The sequence below is a fragment of the Triticum urartu genome, unplaced genomic scaffold, assembly GCF_003073215.2.
Source record: "Triticum urartu cultivar G1812 unplaced genomic scaffold, Tu2.1 TuUngrouped_contig_6291, whole genome shotgun sequence".
In the NCBI taxonomy this organism is placed as follows: domain Eukaryota; kingdom Viridiplantae; phylum Streptophyta; class Magnoliopsida; order Poales; family Poaceae; genus Triticum; species Triticum urartu.
The window spans coordinates 472-20,657 of NW_024117041.1; the positions used below are offsets into that span (position 1 = coordinate 472).

General features: G+C 44.0%; 3 protein-coding genes across 6 annotated transcripts; 1 reads left to right on the forward strand and 2 right to left on the reverse strand.

The window, feature by feature from the left end:
- Positions 1–424: 424 nt before the first annotated feature.
- On the reverse strand, positions 425–5,734 carry LOC125530406 (G patch domain-containing protein 8). The gene is made up of 7 exons (XM_048694808.1): positions 5,596–5,734; positions 5,242–5,521; positions 2,204–2,358; positions 1,828–1,971; positions 1,567–1,676; positions 1,304–1,454; positions 425–857 (listed from the first exon to the last, which is right to left on the reverse strand). The coding sequence occupies exons 1-7, from the start codon at positions 5,596–5,598 to the stop codon at positions 771–773; spliced, it is 930 nt and encodes a 309-aa protein (XP_048550765.1). The 5' UTR covers positions 5,599–5,734; the 3' UTR covers positions 425–770.
- Positions 5,735–5,784: 50 nt separating this feature from the next.
- On the forward strand, positions 5,785–10,709 carry LOC125530405 (tRNA (adenine(58)-N(1))-methyltransferase non-catalytic subunit TRM6-like). Its single transcript, XM_048694807.1, has 13 exons — positions 5,785–5,974; positions 6,089–6,192; positions 6,284–6,413; positions 6,523–6,604; positions 6,693–6,763; positions 7,875–7,916; positions 8,068–8,192; positions 8,276–8,369; positions 8,658–8,968; positions 9,049–9,154; positions 9,244–9,349; positions 9,575–9,661; positions 10,346–10,709. The coding sequence occupies exons 1-13, from the start codon at positions 5,850–5,852 to the stop codon at positions 10,496–10,498; spliced, it is 1,536 nt and encodes a 511-aa protein (XP_048550764.1). The 5' UTR covers positions 5,785–5,849; the 3' UTR covers positions 10,499–10,709.
- Positions 10,710–11,532: 823 nt separating this feature from the next.
- On the reverse strand, positions 11,533–19,555 carry LOC125530404 (disease resistance protein RGA2-like). 4 transcript variants are annotated; one of them, XM_048694806.1, is made up of 13 exons: positions 19,353–19,555; positions 19,124–19,255; positions 18,834–18,953; positions 14,199–18,738; positions 14,002–14,127; positions 13,246–13,414; positions 12,972–13,160; positions 12,850–12,889; positions 12,553–12,713; positions 12,397–12,463; positions 12,240–12,311; positions 12,069–12,143; positions 11,533–11,972 (listed from the first exon to the last, which is right to left on the reverse strand). In XM_048694806.1, exon 4 carries the CDS (start codon positions 18,699–18,701, stop codon positions 14,205–14,207), a length of 4,497 nt encoding a protein of 1,498 aa, XP_048550763.1. In that variant the 5' UTR covers positions 18,702–18,738; positions 18,834–18,953; positions 19,124–19,255; positions 19,353–19,555; the 3' UTR covers positions 11,533–11,972; positions 12,069–12,143; positions 12,240–12,311; positions 12,397–12,463; positions 12,553–12,713; positions 12,850–12,889; positions 12,972–13,160; positions 13,246–13,414; positions 14,002–14,127; positions 14,199–14,204. The 4 variants fall into 4 exon arrangements, with proteins under 4 accessions (XP_048550763.1, XP_048550761.1, XP_048550762.1 ...); XM_048694804.1 differs by having other exon boundaries at positions 12,805–12,889; XM_048694805.1 differs by having other exon boundaries at positions 12,553–12,889; positions 19,206–19,255.
- Between the last annotated feature and the right edge of the window lie 631 nt (positions 19,556–20,186).

The following is a 20,186-nucleotide window of genomic DNA, read 5'->3' on the forward strand; positions in this document are numbered from 1 at the left end:
GGATTCTTGTTTTCAACAATGGGTGCTGATGTATGCGTGTATGTTATGTGTGCCAGATGGATGACCATCATCATCAGTGTTCCTGACATGCCTGTGGTGCACGCACTCACTTGCCCTGCTGCAGATCTGTGCAATAACTTCATCAGATGTGCGAGTGAAAAGGTGATCCACATGTATGCATGTAGGTGTGATCTGATCTCTCGAGACTGTTTACATGTCAATGCATGCATGAATGCAACCATGTTCACCATGATGGACCACGGCTCCAAGAGACAGGTCAAGCCAACTGCCTCTCCCTCTCCCAGGGGCTCCATCAACACCAAGCCATTTGCACTTTGATCTGATCAATCACCCTCCCTTTTTACCTGCTTTGTGAAAAAAGTGAGAAAGAAATACACTTCACCACCCACCGACCGCCGAGGAATCTCACAAGAATCCAACAATATTGATACAAAAGGTGTGCCCCAACAAAGGGGGGCCATGTTCTTCTAGTTGCCAGCCTGCCATGGCTCAAGCCAGTTACAACCACTCTGATATGGAAGTACAGACAGAGTTGCTCTTACAATGTACCATCAGTTCAATACAATTGACACCACAACGGTCCAAGTCCCTGCTTGTTCATGGGGTTGGCCAAGATGCCGCTATCCACATCTGCCCAAACCAGCAGCACATTACATGCACGGCATCTTCTCAGGGATGACTTACTGGAATCTGCTGACAAGGCCGGCATTCCCCTCCTTTGTGAGGTATCATGTGAGGGCAAAGGAAGGTCATGCCTCCTCATCGCTGTCGTTTCCGAAGACGGAAGGGACTTTCGTGGCAATCTTCGGCTTCATGCTCATGTTGCCAACAGGTGCCTGTCCATTGTTAGAAGGAATGCTCAGTCAGAATGATCTCACAGAATTAGCTTCTAAAGCATGATACATGTACAGTGAGTTTGACAGGAGACAAGCAGGAGACATATGTGGAATTAGTGAACAGGAGGTAAAAGTAACTTCATTAGTGGTCTGCACAAAGAAGACAGGGATAAGAGGCTAAAATATGACTATTTGAGAAACAAGTCTCTTTTCTTTGCACAGCACACAATTGCATATTTTTGCATGAAATTTCAAAAGCGCCACATTATTTGCAACATGTACACGTGGTATTCTTTTGGGATTCTGTGAAAAAAATGTTGTTTCTGAAGCAGGAGCAAACAAGCTCAAGCACAGTTCAGAGTTACCAGAATGCAAGCACAATATCCTTTACTTCCATAGTCATATCTGCTGAACAAAATGTGGTGTTGATGTAAGAATTAAGATACCTTGTAAGGGGTCATTTTGGAGAAGCCAAACTTCAATGTTCGACGCTGATCCTGATTGCCCGGGGTCGGCAAGTTCTTTGGCGTAGCTTGCTCTCCTGAGATATCTGGCTGTTCTTGCTTCTCTTTCTGCTGCTTTCTATGAGCATCTGCCCTGCAAGTTCCATCGAGCAAAGTACAAGTTTAATACACATTCAATGCATTCCTCAGGAAAAACAAGCATTCATCGTGTTTTATTAACTGAGGACAAACTATAGAATGCATACAGTTGGGCAAATTTTGCCAGCTCCTTCTCTTCCCGCTGTTGCTCACGTTTCTGCCTATCATCACGGCTGCCACTGTTGCCGCTTTGCATTTCTTTCATTTCCTTAAACCTCTGCAGAACCAGAATATACAAAGTGTCATGTTAGGGAAAGGATACATAAGGTATCAACAGCAACAAACGTATGGCACAAAAATCAAAACAATCAGAAAATAAAAGTCATCGAAAAAGAAATTCAACGGAACTAGTGTTGCAAATGCATTACCTTCCTATGATTATGGTCATATGAGCTTAGATGACTCTCAAACTCATATGCCAGCTTGTACTGCTTATTACAGAGGCTGCAAAAGAACGTCTTCTGTATCTCCTTAACCTCACTGCGGATTTTCTGCTCACGTTCTGCTGTGACCTGGATTGTCATGATTCGCACCAAGCAGGGAAAAGAAGCCACCAAATAAAAAGTGCACAGGATGCTCAAAAATTCATGAGGGTTGATGCTACAACTCCATATCCAAATGGCACAGCAGCATAGGTGCTATGCAGCGCCGACAATCAGATAGCGGTTCTCACAGCTGAAGCATCAACCCGGAAGAATCTCAAAAGAAAATACAGAAATTAGCACTCGGTGTGTGATTGCGCACCTCACGCTTCTTAATATGCTCTTCGGTCTCCTCAAGTTCAACATTTAATCTCTTTCTTTGCACATTGTCCTCAGCTGTGAAGAAGTCATCCTGCTCTTGCTTCCCCACTCCTAATTTTGCATCCCTGATACCGGCTTTTATTGGCTCTAGTATACCTGCATCGGAACAAAGTAATGTATTGTTGAGGTGCAGGAACTAGATGGCAATGCCAAATTGTAAAACGTCTTTGGAAGAACAAAATATCATCTCAGATGAAACTGTACCGTAAGTTTAGAACAAAAAATGAGACAGAAATAAAAGAAAATATCCAGATCTTCAGTAATATGAAGCACTAGACATACTATGGTTACCAAAGTTGGCGAGAAAACTACTGCAGATTAATCTTCTCCGGATTCTTTTAGAGTAGAATAAAGCTACAGTATGTGCTGTGAGCCTGTGATGGTGGTAGCATACATATGTCCTTCAGAGCATTAAAGGAGCCAGAGACTAAATTCTAACTGGAACTTGCTTTACGTTAAGGTTGCAATCATTTGTCAACAGCACTCAATTCAGTCCAGGCAGCTCTCAAACAGTGCAACTGACTTCTACTAGACTACTAGTACTCCAATCCAAAGTCCAAGTGCACTCATTCGATACACCAGAACTTTATAGAAACACATACAAATGTACCATAGAACATTAACATCGATAAGTCCCAAGTTCCAATGGCATGGCCAGAGCCTCTGCATCAAGCACTCCGCCCTTCCAGATCTATCAATATGGACTTTTTGTTCATTGCAGTATCCTCATCTTTGATTCCTTTAGTTCCTCTCTCTTTCTTCTGTCTGGTTCCAGGTTTGGTGATTGATTTGATCTGAAGGCTTAGGAGGCAGAGAGCCTACATTGATGGGGTTTCACAGGGGTCAGCAAAGAGTTGGTGCACTTTCCATGGGGATCGATGACGACAAGGGATGCCACGCTCTCTGAGATGACGTAAGCGCTTGCCACCTGCCGCAAAGTCGCTTTCGTGCATCATTTGTTTTAAGCATCGTTGAGACTCAACGGGTCCAGAAGACTGTACACGGATGGCCCCTGCAACCTAGACCACTGGACCAACATGATGACACCAATCAATGGTTGATACTCCCTCCGTAAAGAAATATGATGACATAAGCTCTTATATTTCTTTACGGAGGGAGTACTACACTTCGATCCTAGGATTGAAAATGTCAAATTGGCAAACTATATAGTAGCGTATGCATGGCAGCAATTGTGGACTACTATTGCATTGATGAATGATACCACCTTTCTCCAAACACAAAACTCTCGACACTTGCCCAAAAGCTTCCCTAGACAAGCTTAAAATTTAGCAAAACCACAGCTATGGGAACTAACATGGTGTCAGTCAGCTAACAAAACCAGCACAATCGACATTATGCCGTAGGTCATGCAGCCGGGCTGCTGGGGTGTCAACAGCAGCCTCTGCTATGCCTTCAGCTACTGATTCTACTAATTATTGGCTCTAGCTGCATCGGGACAACAAAATGTATTGTTGAGGTGCAGGAACTAGAAGGCAATGCTAAATTGTGAGCCTTCTTCTTTGGTCAATGATGGTATGTCATGGAAAAGAACAAAATAGCATCTCAGATGAAAAACTACAGCAGTGAGTTTAGAACAAAAGATGATGCACGAACGAAATAGAACATTCAATTTTCGGTCATATTAGGTACTCCCTCCGATCCAAAATAAGTGTCACAGTTTTGAACTAAGGTTAGTTCAACCTTAGTTCAAAACTGCGACACTTGTTATGGATCAGAGGGAGTACCAGATACGCTCCTGTTACCTGAGTCAACGAGCAAGCTACTGCAGATTAATCCTCTCTGGATCTTTTAGAGTAGAACAAAGCATTGAATCTACAGTGTCTGCTGGGATGGTGGTAGCAGACTTCTATCCTTTATATTGCATTATTAAAGGAGTCAGAGGCTAAATTCTAACCGAAACTTGTTGATTTACACTACGCTTGTTTTCATTTGTTAACAGCAGTCAAACTAGGCCACACAGCTCTTAAACAAGGCAGCTGACTTCTATGGCAGCAAGAGTGGACTATTGTGCCGACGAATGACAACCCCCTATCTCCAAACCCAAAACTCTCTGACACTTAGCTCGCCTAAACGTGTCCCTAGACAGGCTTAAAATCCATGGAAACCACAACCAAGGAAATGAAAATGGTGGCCGTCAGCTAACAAAAACCAAATCAATCGACATTACGCTGTCCGTCCTGCGGCTGTGGCATCAATAACAAACTCTGATATACATCTTGGGTTGCTGATTCTACCAATTATTTCATCTTGAACTAATTACTAACCCATGAGCTTGAATACAATGACGATGGAGTCTGAAAGAACGATGATGATGGTTGACCAACACAAAACTACAGCAGGTTCAATGACTGAAGCTGAATTCTAACAAAAACTTGTTGCTTTCACCTAAGTTTATTTTCATTTGTTAACAACAGTCAGACTAGGCCACACAGCTCTCAAACAGGGCAACCAACTTCTATTGCAGCAACTGTGGACTATCATTGCATGACAGCCCACTTTCTCCAAACCCCAAAACTCTCGACACTTAGCTCGCCCAAAAGTGTCCCTAGACAAGCTTAAAATCCATCGAAACCACAACCAAGGAAACTTATATGGTGGTCAGCCTGCCAGCTAATAAAACCAGGTCAATCGACAATACATCGTCTGTTCTGCCGCTGCGGCATCAACAGCAGCGCCTTGCTATACTTCTTCGGCTACTTTCTTCAACCAATTATGCCATTTGCAACTACTCCCTCCGTTCCAAAATAGATGACTCAATTTTATACTAAGTTAGTACAAAGCTGAGTCATCTATTTTGGAACGGAGGGAGTAATTACTAACAGATGAGCTCGAACACGATGACGACGGAGTCTGAAACAGCCAGGGATGATGACTGACAACACTTGACAGAACTACTGAACTGAATCTAGAGAGAGTGTAAAGAAGCAGGTGAGAGCAGAGGAAAGAAGGAAGGGAAACCTTGCTCGTTCTTGCCGAGGCCCTTGCCGGACTTCCATCCCATCTTCTGCAGCAGCCTGAAGCCGACGTTGGAGGAGGCGAGCTGCGTGTCGACGGAGGCCTGCTCCAGCCCCTCCGTGTCCAGGTTCTCCACCGGCCGGTGCCCCCTCGGCAGCCGGAACTCCACCTCCTCGTCCAGCCGGTCGTACCCTCCCCCGTACTCCTCATCCCCCGCCTCCTTCCCAGACGGCGGCGGGTTCTTGCTGCCGCTGCCGATGCCGCCGTAGTAAGACCGATTCTCCTGCGCAGCACGAGTCAGATGAGACGGCGGCGGATCCGCAGCGCGAGTCGGTCAGAGGAAAGCAAAGCACTCACCATGGGTCGCTAGGGTTTTCGCCGGAGCCGGCGCCGGCGACGAGGGTGTGGGGGATTGGGGTTGACGATGGGCTCTCTCTACACTCGCCCTTTTTCCCTTCTAGCTACAACAGAATCGTTGGTGGGCCCGGCCCAGAATTGCTCCTGATGCCCAGCCCAGGCTTGTGTTGAAATTGGGTCCGGCTTGTTAACGACCCGGCCCGCGTGTTAAACCCTCGTCTTGTTCCGTCCCCCTCCCGAACTCGGCGACACCAATGGCGCAGCCGCCGCCGCAGACGCCGACGGCGGTGATACCGCGGGCGGCGTGGGAGGGGTGCAGCGTGCTCCTCGACATCAACGACGGCGACCGCCTCGCCTTCTTCCGCCTCACCCCCGGCGCGTCCGTACACTCCCCTCCCCTTCCCTTATTAGCTTCCTGCTCCGAAACCCTAGCTAGCTGTCCGTGCGGCCGCGCTGACGTGTCTCTCTCTGATGTTGTGTGTGGTTGGCGCAGGACGGTGAAGATAGGGGACAAGAGCTGCTCGCTGCAGCCGCTGCTCGGCCGCCCCTTCGGCTCCCTCTTCCGGGTCGGCCCCGACGGCCTCCTCCCCTGCCAAGGCAAGGATGAGTATGTTAGTCTTTTCCCTTCCAGTTCATCTCTTCACTCTACTAGTTAATAACAATGGCTGGCACTGGTTGATTGGTGCAGATGACGATAAGCCGCGAGACGGCGGTGCCGCGGAGGGCCAGGCGCAGGAAGAGACCAGGGACAATAGGTCCCTGGTCGACAATAACACCGCGCAGACGCTGTCCAGCGAGGACATCGAGGCAATGAAGCGGTGAGGATTCGACCAACCGGCCGTTTTCCACGTGTCTTGGCTGAGCAGGATATTTATCTGTCTGTTCTCTGTTATTTAATGAGATTTTGGCATTGTGCGGTTTTAACAGGGAGGGTGCGAGCGGTGACGCGATAGTGGAGGCTTTGATAGCGAATAGCTCCACATTTGGAAATAAGACTGTGTTCTCACAAGTATGACTGACTTACTTATTGGCTAGTTGATTCCTTGCTGTTTTGGGGGATGCTGAGGGCTGATTTGGTTCGATCGTTTTGGCTGCAGGAGAAATACAAGCTCAAGAAACAAAAGAAATATGCGCCTAAAGTGCTCTTGCGACGCCCCTCTACCAGAAGGTGTGTCATGCCGCCCTTTTTTGCGGCAGGAAAAATATCAATATCTTTTTGAAAGCGAATACTGTCAAACCTATTGTGCTGTATGAGTATGACAATCACGTATGTGACCATATGTAGTGTTTGTATGAATATACAAAGATACATCTTTTGATGAGCCCTTTGTAGTGGATGTCTGGTCCAAGTAGTGAACTGATATCTCTGAACTCTGAAGTATCTTCTTAACTGAAGTTTGAAGATTGTTGTACTGTATGAATGAAGTAGGAGAAGTAGGAAAAAGTCATTGATTTATTTATAATTTCGTACAACAATTGACGAAAACACATCTAGCATATAGGCTGTTGCTCTCTATTTCCTCATCACCGCTATCTCTCTATGGCAGCAATCCAGTCTGTTGTGCTTAATTTTACATAGCCCAGCCAACCTTAGGTCACACCAACTTCTACCGGGTAGTGGGCTACAATGTACAATTTGAAGGCATTTGAATACACGCTTCCTCTGTGTTTTTCATCAAGAGATGCAGGAACATAACGATTATATATGCTACCATCATTCATCAATACAACCGAATGTGTGCTTCTTAATCTGAATATGACATGGAACATGGTGTATCAATTGATAAAGTGCGTAGAGAGGGAAAATAACAAGACTAAACAAAATGTTTGTGAACTTATAGCCTGTGGAATTTGAGCCGCACAGCTGCTCTTTTGAATATTTGTGTATCCTCTGTTTGATTAAAAGTGGTGGTATAGGGTATTCAGAACAAGAAATAACTTGTGGCTGCATAAAAGTCGCAATGCAAATTAATTTGTTAAGTTGGTATATGGATATGTTGTTGGTTGCGATGGGGATGGGAGGGTTTTAATTTTCTCTTAATAGCGCATGTAAGTTTTCCAGCTTTTGACTTGAAAGGTTGCCTGGTGAACTGGATTTAACTCAGTTATTTGGAAAGTTGGCATAATTTGAATAATTTTGTCATAACTTATATTTGCAAGTGTTTGGCACTTGAGCAAATAATTGCCTTTTAAATTATGCTCATTGGATTTAGCATATACTACTAGAAGTGGAAGGTGTGCAAAATTGTCTAATATTTTTGTTCCCTTTTATGCTACAGCATTTGTGAGACGTATTTCAAGAAGTATCCAGCTCGAATAGGGTAATTAATTCCCTTTCATTACTTGCTGGAGCCAATCTATTTTTTTTCCTTTTCATCATCATAGTCAGTTTCTTGATCTTGTTTCCTAGAAACAACGGAAGTGTATAGCTATAGCACTTAGTTACATAACAGTCTTTTCTGTGTTTCTCAGGTTTATGCGAGTTGATACGCTCTCCCTAATGTTGTCAATGGCAAATGTTGGTGCATATTCAGATGTGCTTGCCGTTGATATGGTTGGGGGTTTAGTTGTTGGAGCTGTAGCTGAACGCTTAGGAGGTAAATTATGCTTGTGCATCGCCATTTTAATGCATATGTTAGTTTACAATCAATATTGATTGTCTCTGTTATTTCTATTATAGGTACAGGATATGTTTGCAGCACATATCTTGGATCAGTGGCCAGCTCTATAGACATAATAAGAATGTATAATTTGAACAGCGAGATGACCAGCAGGTAAATCCAATTTTTGAGCATTATATGGCTTCTCATTTAAAGATGCTCCTCATTTAGTCGGTTAGAGAACCTTTGGAAAGCAAGCAGGAGTATAAGTTCATACATTAATCTGAAACATACTTTTTACCCTTAAAGTGGCTATAAGACCATACTAAGAATGTTGGTAGATACATTATTTACAGTTTCAGATAATATGCAGCATCATTCTTATCATTATGTATTATATCTTGAATTGCCATCTATTACTTTTATCAGTATGTACATGTAACTGTATGAAGCTCCATTCAGGATTTTCCAGGCACCACTTAGCAACTTGTGCTCCTTGAAAAGCTCTGGCAATGCTCCTGGTAGCGTTCAAGGTGATGCGGTCGAACCTAGTGCAGTACCAGACGAGAGTCTTCAGTCATCCCTGGAAAAACCATCTGATACAGAAGTGTCAGATGGGAAGGCGCAGTCAACAACAGCGCAGCCAATTGTTATAGAGGCCCCTGAGCCTTCAACGGATGAGCACCTTAATCGAGGTGACATTCCAATTGATATAGAGGCCCCTGAGCCTGCAACGGATGAGCACCTTAATCAAGGTGACATTTCTATGCCAGGTAAGCAGTGATCAATCTATTACGAAGAACTTTCCATGAGAGTGTGATGTTCGATCTACTGATGCTATCTTGGTCTGTAGATTGCAAAGGAAATAATGGCAATTCAATAGCTCCCAAAGCACCGAGAGCAGGAAAAGCACCCTCACCGGAGAGGATGAAATATTGGGGAGAACATGGCTTTAGCAGGTAACGCGGAATACACTCCCATCAGTAGAAGACAACTGCAGTATGCGTCTAAATATTTTCATTAATATATTGGTTTTGTGTTAATGCAGTTTGATTGTTGCTGCTCCTGGGCACGAGGTGGAGAGTGTGGTTGCTGATTTGCTTCCACTCTTGTCTTACTCGGCCCCGTTTGCTATTTATCACCAGTATCTTCAGGTAAATCTTCATTATTTACAACTGATACAGATGCCAGTTCCTACAAAATGTTTGTCTTGCGGCATTTCTGCAGAGAAATTTCCTTTATATCCTGTCGCTTCCCTGAAACATTAGCTTATGTGTTAAATTGACCTTTTTTTTGTTTTATCCTTATTTCTGTTTGCTCATTTTGTAAAGTTTAGTTTTGCTGTTACTTATCTTTTGTTTTCTGGTGTCTACATGCAGCCTCTTGCGACTTGCATGCATAGTTTGCAAGTATCGAAAATGGCTATTGGGTTACAGATAACTGAACCCTGGCTTCGAGAGTATCAGGTCAGTATGCTAGGCATTTTTCTTCTTGTTGTTTTTATAAGTCTGATTAATAATTACCAAAGTGTGGCTGCTTATAAACCAATTTTGACAGTAAGGAATGTAGAGTAATAAAATGTTTGAAGGTCCATATATGGATACCTGTCTGAAGCCTAAATTACCAAAGTTTCGCTGTTTATAAACCAATTTTGTTGCCACCCTACTTGAGTACTCCCTCCGTTTCTTTTTAGTCCGCATATAAGGTTTGGTCAAAGTCAAACTTTGTAGAGTTTGACTAACTTTATAATAAAAATTATAAACATTCACAATATGAAATCAATATTATCAGATGCACCATGAAACGTATTTTCATACTATATAGTTTTAGTATTGTAGATGTTCATATTTTTTAATATAAATTTAGTCAAATTTTGTGTAGTTTGACTTTGACCAAATCTTATATGCGGAGTAAAAAGAAACGGAGGGAGTACTAATAACTGCTGGGTTGTTGTGGTGTGTGATGAGCATGCTTGCAACAAAATTGGTTTATAAATGCAAAAAAAATGGCCTCTGAATTATGAATGCTACTTATAAATTCAACAAAGGGTCTGTGACTAGTGTCGTGAATTATGCAGGTAAATCATCTATAAAAACCAGAAACTGTGCTGATTTCCTTGTTATTTTAATCTCCCTTACCTCTGGATGCAGGTCCTTCCATTGCGCAGCCACCCACACATGCAGATGAACGCGTTTGGTGGTTATATCTTGAGCGGCATCCGGGTACACAAGCCAGACCCGTTGGGAGCACGAGTGCAAGAGAAGTCATCTGGTGCAACGGAGAGCATGCTTGTCTCGTTGTAACTTCTTTTTTCTACGGGTTGCAGCGATACGGTTTGCGTTGCGGCATCAGGTCTGAGGAGTATACTTGTAAACAAGTATGTCTTGCATCCTTCCCCTGTGGGAAGGACATGTAACATATGCCTGCCGGTATTCGCCTGTGTTGTAACTGTGGTTGATTCACATCCCAGTTTTGATTAATTCACTCTCGTACCAGTGGAACATTGATATGCCATGGACATGGTTTTCCACATCATCAATTTACCCCTTACTCTTAAGAATTTACCACCATGAATAAACATACCTAGTGACTTTGCCTAACTAACATGTTCTGTTGTCCGAAGAAACTTGACCCGTTTTGCTGTTCATCAGAGTCAACCCTCTGAGAAAACGAATTTGGAAAATACTAATATGAAGCACACTTTTAGTTAGTCTGCAAAAGCATATTTCAATGTTATAAAAGCTTTGGTAGTAAGATTTGGACTTTTTGGCAAGGTTTGGGATTTTGGTACTAGAACTCAAATATCTGAAATTTAAAAAACTATTCAGAATTATTTTGAGATTTCTTATTAAATTTTGAGAAAAAGATATCTGCTATATTTGAATTTGATTTCAAGTGTGTCAAAAGTTTTTGATATAATTTTTCTTTTGATACCCACTGAAACTACCAAAAATGAAATGGTGAACTCTTTTTATACTGTATGTAGCATGTCTAAGATGTTTCATCACTTCAAAAGAGAAACTTCATTGCGTACAACATCACAAAATTAACTGCTGCTACCAAGTCTGGAGCACAAGACCATGCAGTTCATGGCGAAGAAAAGAAGCTCGTATATTTGACGAGATCACAAAATGTTGATACACAAAATGCAGTAAATGGTGCTCCTCTCCTCTCCTATGGTGATGCTGATATCTTGGGACTTCACACCCCTAATTTGGCGATGATCTACAGGATTTCCGGAATACAACTGAAGGTCATGACTTCAAGCAAGCCAGATGAGATCAGCAACATTCTTCTGCTGAGAAAACTAAATTACTCTCAGATCACACCTTGTAGCTAGGTGAATTCAGAGGATGGTCGTGACAGAAAATATATAGCGAATTAAGGGTACACGTTCACGCCAGCCAAGGACATGGCGTCTGGGATTTACCCCAAGTACAGGAAGTTGAGCTCCAGGGCTATCAGATCGATCTGGCGTTTTGTACCCATTACAACCAGTGAAAGGTAACTTCTTTTTTGAGCTAGTGAAAGGTAGCTTTTATAATGCTAATAATGTAAAAGCTGGTGAACAAGGAGACAGTAAAAGTAATTCAAAAAGTGACAGCTCTAGTCTTCAGAGCCATTGGATGCACGATCAAGGGTGTGGCAGTGTGTCGGAACTCCGTGGAAATCGGTGGTACGTTGCTGTTAGATTTGATGAAGATAACCACTGGGTGTCGATTTCTTCAGATAACAACATGACAAGTGTCGATTTCTTCAGAAGCTGCAGTCTGGTTCCTGACAAGGTGTGTAAGTAATTGGCATGGTTCTGCCGGTCAGGGTCAGATTATTTTATACTGCACAACACTAATACCGAATGACCGAGATACTAACCTAGGAAAGGCTTCTTCTTCATTAGCATTCTTATTCCGTAGACTTGCAATTCAATTCCTTGGCAGCACTCCAATTCTGAAACGTTTTCAAGTCGGTTAAGCTACTAATAAGAACATGTTAGCTAAGCTAGTGTACTTCTAGCAGAGTTGCATTTCACTGTGGCCTTATTACCTCACATGAATAAATGTTCTGCTGGAATTGCAGTACTTGGCGAGAACCATGAGTACAAAACCTTCACCAAACCTGCAAAAATCGACCAGCCATTCAGTCAGCTGATTATTCATAGCGTCCCTCTACACAGAGCAGACATACATAGCCTCCTTCTTACCTTTGCAGTGTCAGTTTTTCGTGATAAAAGGCTGTCAGCTGCACATGGAGGAAATGGTAATTATGGCCTGCGCAGATGAGTTGCTTGTTAGTTAGTACAAAAGCATCATCCCTCCATGTGATTAAAATGAAGCATATCTGAATATTTAGACCTGACCTTTATCCTTTTCTTGCACAATGCTGCAGCAGCACGGGGATACCTTCGAAAATATCATATGCAACATCAGCTTGAAAATGTGCTTTGGGGGATGCTATTGGCAATGGCTGCAGCAATTTCTGGGCGACCAGTGTGCGCTTTAGACGGATTTGGTTGGTACACTGCATCCGAGGAAGAATAGAATGAGGGGCAAGGTATCAAGGATGTCACAAGGAACAACTGAAACTTAAAACTGCATCCACCGAACAGCACCATTCGTGTGTGGCTATTGCAGTGGAAGAAGACTGCCAACCACACCTTTCCCCCAACTCAATCTGTTGCTTCTGAGGAGATTCATCTACAAAACAGAGCAAACATCATAACTGAGATTAGCTACTGACAGTACGTATTGGTAGCAAACCTATAAGTTGCAAGTATACCTGGAAAGCAAAACTGCAAACATGATCAGCAGCAAAACACTGAAAATTCATTGTTTTCCATAATTATGCCAAGATGATTCTTTGATCCCTAAAACTGAACATTTTCCGGACACACCTTCAGTCTTCATGAGTTTTGGACAAAATGTAAACACAGGTGGCTTGAAAGCCACCAAACAAACATAAGAACACCTGAACAGCAAGCCGACAGAAATTAGAAATGCAAGAACACCTGGTACTGACAGCAACATAGCAGTATATGAAAAGAAAAATTCACCTTAATATCAGTAGCTTGGCCCGAAGTCTCATTTATTCCATACTGATGTCCTACTGCTATTTTGATCGTGACACCCAAAATAGGGGAGTAGACTGCCACGTCTTGATGAATAACAATAACCCAAATTTAATTGCAAAATATGAAGAAGCCTATAAGATCGAACAAACACCTGCACAGATAACAAAAACAAATGGTGAGGTTTTGTTGGAAGAAAAGAAGATAGACTTGCAGAAGGCATTGGCTGATAATGACGTCAATTTTATTGATTTGTGGAAAGAAAAGGGGCGTCGAGAAACAAATCTTAAATAGTTTCACTACCGTTGAGAAGAAAATGGGAATCTGATATGGCAGGAGTAAAAGTGGATTTTTTTTCTTTTTGTGGTTTTGCATGTAATGGCTCCACCTGAAATTAGAACCAAGAACCAAGAGGGAGCCCAGTTATAGTTCAGTTCAGAAGTATGTTGTTGAGAAATCTCAATCAGAAAGGTATTTTGGGTGCAGCCCCATGTGCTTAATCCCCATCTTATTTTCTGCTTCTCCTCTCACATCTACTTTGCTTCAACCAAGTTATCTATTCGATCTAATTTCTGGTTGCTAGATAGATCAACTTCTCTCCTAGTTCATACACTTCTCCACCAAAAATCCCCAAAAATTGTTGTTATTAGTGTGTGGTGAAAGATCAGGGCCAATCAGCACACGTGGTGTCTTATCAGATATAGTACAGCAGGAGTAAAGTTCCAGTTTAGATGTACTTACCAGGTTTAAGTAGAGGAAGGAAGGCCACAGTCACAAGGCCTTCGTTGTGTCATGCATGTGTTTGAATGGGAAGGGAAGAGCTCTACAAGGCTAGAAGAATGTACAAGGGAACTCCAAGGCATCGTCCTGCATAGTGGATGGGAACAAACTATATGTTATTAGGAAAAAACACACACACAAAAATATGTTTGTGTTACCTTGGATCAGTAGTCAATGCAGTCTATTTTGATTTTGGGGATGGTTCCCACTAACCCCCTGCACTGCTGTTTCAGCTCCTCACTGCAGCTGAAGATATCTAGCTTTTCCAGTGAATCAGGGAGGCCATCGTTGGGCAATGACGAGATGGCTGGACAGTACTTGACTGATAATATCTTGAGGCTGGTAAGGTTACGCAGCCCTGCAGGGAGTTGTTGAACGTCCTTGAAAGACCAAAACTCTAGTTCCTGGAGGGAGGAGAGGAGTTGAAGGGCGTCCTCTTGCTCCTTGCTGAACAGCTCCATCCCTTCACACAAATCCCCCCAAAGTTGCAGCTTGGTGAGGGAGGAAGAGAGGAATGTGCAGACGGGTGCAGCAAGAAGTCCTGCTATGTCATCTGTCCAGAGCTCACGCAGTGTGGATGAAACAAGCTGTGTCTGCCACTCTTCACCTCCCTCAGCATCCTCCAAAGCCCGTCTGGGATTGGGATCCCAATCAGCAAAGAATCTATGGCTACCAGTGACTCTTAATTTGTTGAGCTGGCCCCCGGTGGTAAGGAGAGACCACAAGCCCTGACATTTCAGATCCTTTCCACAACGAATTAATTCTAATCTGGTGAGAGAGGAGAGGTTTGAGAGGGGCTCGAGTGTCTCCATGCCTTCCACACCTACAAGGCTCAGGAACTGCAGGGAGGAAGGAAAAAGGTGTCGGGAAAAGGAGAAGGTGGATAGCAACTTTGGGGCCCGCAATATTGTTAATCTCTGGAGGGATCGCAAAGCTTGGAACCCTCCTTCTCCAGGAACAAGAGTTGGCGGGTCCACCAGGACCAGCTCTGGGCAGTCATAGAACACCAATTCCCTTAGTGAGTCACAGAGATGAGCTGGGAAGAGCAGCACCCCGTCATCCTCTTCCTCTGCTGCTGCGGTTATCTCTGATGCTTCTTGTGTTTTTTGTTGCACATCCAACCCCACTACCAGCTTTTTTATGTTGTTACACTTCCATATTTCCAATTTGGAGAGCTTTGGGAGGTGGGGGAGGAGCTCTGTCAGTTCCGCGCCGGTATTACCAGTTAAGTCGTTGATCATGATATACTCAACAGGGAGCTCCCATTCCACATCACTCTGACCTCCTCCTAGTGGTCCAACTAGACCAACTGAATTTATTACAAGCAATGTCTTCAACGATGTTAGCATCAGAAGGTGCTTCAACTCCAGAGGTGGGCACCTCTCGAGTGTCAGCGTCTCTAGACCTGTTTCTTTATCAAAAACCAGCACTTGGTCTAAGCTAAGCAGATCACTCTCTCCGGTAATTCTCAATTCTGCTCCACCGGATGATTTTGAGTACCAAAATTGCTTCAGTAACTTTACATTTTTCATCATGACTTGACGCAGACCTTCAATCCAGGAGATGAGAATCGCTGACGAGAACTCTGAACAGCAGTTTACCTCAAGCTCTTGTAGCTTGGGGAACCAATCTGGGGAAACAATGTGGTTTGGAGAAGGAAACCCCAAGAGTTTTGGGCACTCTCTAATAATCAGAACTTGCAAAAGAGGAAACATGTGAGCAGTCGGTGGCAACAAGTCTCCACCAACGGAAGACTCTTGTTCACCTGTGTAAACCCAATTTTCAAAACTTCCTAGGCCAATGAGTGTAAGATTTATTAGCCTGCAAAAGCTTCTCTCTATGATAAAATCCTTCAGTCTGGCAATATGCTTCAATTTTAGCTCACGAAGATCACAAGCCTTCCCTAAAGAAGGGAAAACTTCCCAAGAAACACCATTCAGATAAAGAGATTGTAGAGCTTCAACAGCGAACTCCTCTGCCAGCCATGTTGGAGAAGAAAGACCTCCGTGCCCTCTAATACACAACACTTGAAGATCTCCATGAGGTTGAAGGCTCTCAAGAACCGCTGCTTCAACACTAGCCTCAACAGTAGACCGCTCACTATCCCAGTTCAATGATAACCTCTTCAAGTATTTTTTCTCCATCAGTTTTGCTTGAGCTGCTTCTTTTGCTGTATCTATCTTCTCAAGGTTGTAGATGCCAAGCTCCCTGAGCTTGCTTAAATGCTCTAGTTGCTTTGCTTCAAATCCTTCACTTTCTTTATTGACTCGAAATACCTTCAACTCTTCTAAGAGTTTAAGTTTTCCCACATTATAAATACCAGAATGAAGCTCACCATCACGGGTATGAATATGGCACAGTTTTGCAAGATTGCTCATGTCTCTGGGCAAATCACAACTCCCACCCCATGGCTCAAGATCTAGAACCCTTAAATGATAAAATTTAGAGATGTTGAGTGGTAAATGCATCTCTCTGTCACATGTCCCTAGACATAGGAATCGTAGGTGGACAAGTCCTGAAAAGTGATGTAACATGAACTCCATGGGATACATCATGTCAAACAAATAAAGAACACGAAGAGCATTTGCTTCCAGAAAAAAATCACCAAATATCTTGGCAAAACTTCCATCCATTTTACCCAATAACACCAATGTGTGCAAATGTTCACCCTTCAATTTTGTCTTCAGTTCTTCCAATTCACTTCTTAATTTTTCACCTGACACTTCATCATATTTGCCTAAGTCATGTGTGCTTATAGACAAGTGACGGGTGGTTGGCTGAATTACCACTGATCCAACATTAGGGGGACGTAAACAAAGACAATCATGCGATGCAACCTTCAATGCCAAATCGTGTAGTAGGTCATGCATAACATACCGCTGACCACCGGAATCTTCCCTGAAAAATCCATAATTGACTAACTCATTTAAATTGCTCAAACCTATATCTTCAGATGTTTGATTTTGATCACTAGGTATCAAAATATCTAGTCCGATCCACAGGCTGATGAGATCATAGCTTCTGAGATATACATCTTCAGGAATCAATGCAGAATAGGAAAAACATTGCTGCAGATGGAAAGGGAGAAAGTCATAGCTAAGCCTCAAGGCAGACATAATTCCATTGGTTTGCTTTTCCCATTCTTTACTGTTTAGGACCCTTTTCCAATGCCCCAAACTATGGTCTTTACTTAGCAATCTACCAACAGTCCTTGCTGCAAGAGGGGAGCCCTTTAGTTTTTCCATTATTTTATCTCCGGTCTCAAGCAGAAAATGTTTGTCCCTTGGACATTGCTCATCGCCAAAGACAAATGTGAGAAACAACTTTCTAAACTCTCCAGAATTTAAACCATCCAGTTCTATTGAATGGCCAGTTGTTTTAACCACCTGTGCTATTGCTCGAAACCGAGTTGTGACTAGAACCATGGAACCCTTTTCTTGTGATTGGTTGAGTATCGACAGGAGTTTTTCCCAGTCACCCACATCACTAATCTGCCATATATCATCCAATACAAGTAAGAACCTTTTAGATTTCAATCTTTCTTCAATCAACTCTTCAGTTGTACTGCCCTCCTTTTCACTTTCAACTGGACGAGTACCTACTTCAATCTGTTCTAGCACCTTATCCAGATTGAAATTGAATGACACACACATCCAAATCCTGACTGGAAAATGATTCTGCACCTGTTGGTTGCGATATATGTGTTGTATCAGAGTTGTCTTTCCCATTCCCCCAGGACCAACAACCGGAAGCACAGTTAGACCCTTGGTACAGTATTGACCCTTGGTGATATCATGTATGATGCTATTCATGACAGTCTCCCTCCCGTACAGTTTTGGCTCATCAATTCGACCTTTGGTGATGGGACGGCTCTGGGCAATGTCTGGGATGGTTCTAGGGCCACAACCTTGCAGAATCTTGGTAACCTCATTGCGCATAAGCTTCAGTTGCTCTACTGTGCCCTTCATCCTTTGAGAGAAATCGACCCTATTAAACTCATGCATTGGTGCTTCTTGCGCATTGGCACCAACTTCATCACCATGAACATGCGGATGCGGGGAAGATAAGCAAGGGAGGAGTTTACCGAGCTTGGGCATGCATCCACTGAGCTCCTGACCAGTCTGGTTGGCGTTTGGCGGCGAGGAGGAATCGGCAGGTAGTCTCTGCCCTCTGCCACACGGCCAAGCACAACAACTGACATGTTGTCTTGCAACTCCCTGCCGGTGATCACCACCTCCACCAGTGTTGGCACCAAAGCAGTACGCGGACAAGGATGACAGCTGTTTGGCAAGAGCTTTGACGGTGTGGCGAGCATTGAGGGCGAGGTTGCAGACGCAACCCTTGCCGTGCTGGTCAGCAGCATCGTATGTATGATATAGCTCGTCGTGGATGCGGAAGTAGTCCAGCTCGTCCAGCAAGTCCTCGGCGTTGCGTGCCGAGTCCAGCAGCCTCTGCAGCAGCTCCTCCATGGCCGTACCGCAGATCTCCTTGCGGGCAGCTTGTTGGAGCGTGGCCTTGACGAGCAGCAGTTCCATCCTGAGGTCCTCGATGTTGAGGCCAAGGTTGCTGCTGGCTGACCAAGCCCCCAGCAAGCCATCTGCAACGGGGCCTAGCGCCTTCTCCACCACCCATTGTGCCGCGCCGAGGGCGGCCTCAGCCATCCCCTGGCCGGACGCAGGGATGAACGATGTGCAACACCTGCATTCAGGAATCAAAATAAATTTGTTGGTAAATATATAGGCTGCTAGCTGGAAGCTGCAAATGAAAGAGGGGGGTGTGTGTATAGCACGCACGTTAGCGCAAGCGCGCCGGTGATGGGGTGCCGCCTGCCTGCTTTCCTTCCTGCCTAGTACCTAGCTGCTGCAAATGGGGGATTGAGTTGCAGCACAGCACAGCAGGCCAGGGATGGGTACCTGTAGAGAATTTTCAATCACAAGACAAGTATAAATGCAGTGCAGGCATCAGGCCAAGAATTTAGAATCACAAGACAAGTATAATTAAGGCACGGAGAGGGAGAGTGGGGAAACATGCATTTATTTGTATGTATACAAACATACAAATAAAAATGGTTAAAAAGATCTACCACGTAGTTTATTTCTCTGTGTGGTCAACCAAACTCAGGCATTGATCCTATTGTGCCACGGAGAGGGGATGGGGGATCTGACCAGCTGCTGTGCGTCGGAGGCCTGCCTTCCTGCCGGTGCCGCCTAGCTAGCTGCAAATCGGGGTTGAGAGAGTCACACCGGGACAGTACAGGAATGGAGGCACTGAAACAGATCACGGAATGAGAGAGAGAGATAGAGGCAACTGACCTGCTGTTATCCGGTAGGGTGCGGCTGGTTCAGATCCGGGCGGGAGCCACCGTCGCCGTGGTGAGAGGGCGAGATGACCCGAGTTGCGTCGACCGTGGGAGGCGGAGGCGGCTGCGTTCCCGGACGTGGAGAGCAGAGCAGAGGAGCGCCAGCCGTGGAGAAGACAGACAGCTGACAGCACAACCAGCTCGACAGAGTGAGTGAGTGGAAAAGACTGAGTGAGTGTAGGAGTACTGGTTTAGCACCTCTTGGATCTGGATCGGACGCGCATAACAGTACAAGTATTTTTTTACTTCCATATGTTGGTATTGTTCAACATAACTTGGTATTGTTCCAGGCGCCAAAAAATTTGAATTTCTCAGAAAATTTATAAAAATTACAAAATCATAAACACTATTATGAGTCTACTGTGCAAATATAAGCCATTTCTGGGCACATATGAACCCTTAAACTGACATATGAACTTCTCTCCAGAAATTTGTCAAATTTTGGCCAAAAAATGAACTTCTCAGAATAATATCCATAGGTGAAAAATGTTTTGGGGTCCACCGGAAGGGTTTAGGTCACAAATATATAGGTGGAAAAGTTTTTGGGCCTGTTAAACTACATATAAACAAGAGAAATGTGTATGTGTATCTCTAGATATGAGCTGCTTAGTTTACTTACTTACTACAGTATGATCGTATGATGTGTTCTCAATCTGTATTGGTGATCATCAGGTACGGTTACAAGTCATCAACTGAACTAATCGCTGCCAAGCAAATTAAGCGCGCATCCCGTGTGAGGCAAAACCAAGAGTAAAAACAAGAGTAGCTAGGCAGCGGGTCTCACGCT

Coding starts and splice junctions, on each gene's coding strand:
- LOC125530406 (XM_048694808.1), bottom strand. Junction 1,677..1,827: donor ATGACCATAATCATAGGAAG/GTAATGCATTTG, acceptor CTGGTTCTGCAG/AGGTTTAAGGAAATGAAAGA. Junction 1,455..1,566: donor CTGGCAAAATTTGCCCAACT/GTATGCATTCTA, acceptor TGGAACTTGCAG/GGCAGATGCTCATAGAAAGC.
- LOC125530404 (XM_048694805.1), bottom strand. CDS start 18,701: ATGGCTGAGGCCGCCCTCGGCGCGGCACAATGGGTGGTGGAGAAGGCG.
- LOC125530405 (XM_048694807.1), top strand. CDS start 5,850: ATGGCGCAGCCGCCGCCGCAGACGCCGACGGCGGTGATACCGCGGGCG. Junction 6,193..6,283: donor CGGCCTCCTCCCCTGCCAAG/GCAAGGATGAGT, acceptor TGATTGGTGCAG/ATGACGATAAGCCGCGAGAC. Junction 6,414..6,522: donor GACATCGAGGCAATGAAGCG/GTGAGGATTCGA, acceptor CGGTTTTAACAG/GGAGGGTGCGAGCGGTGACG.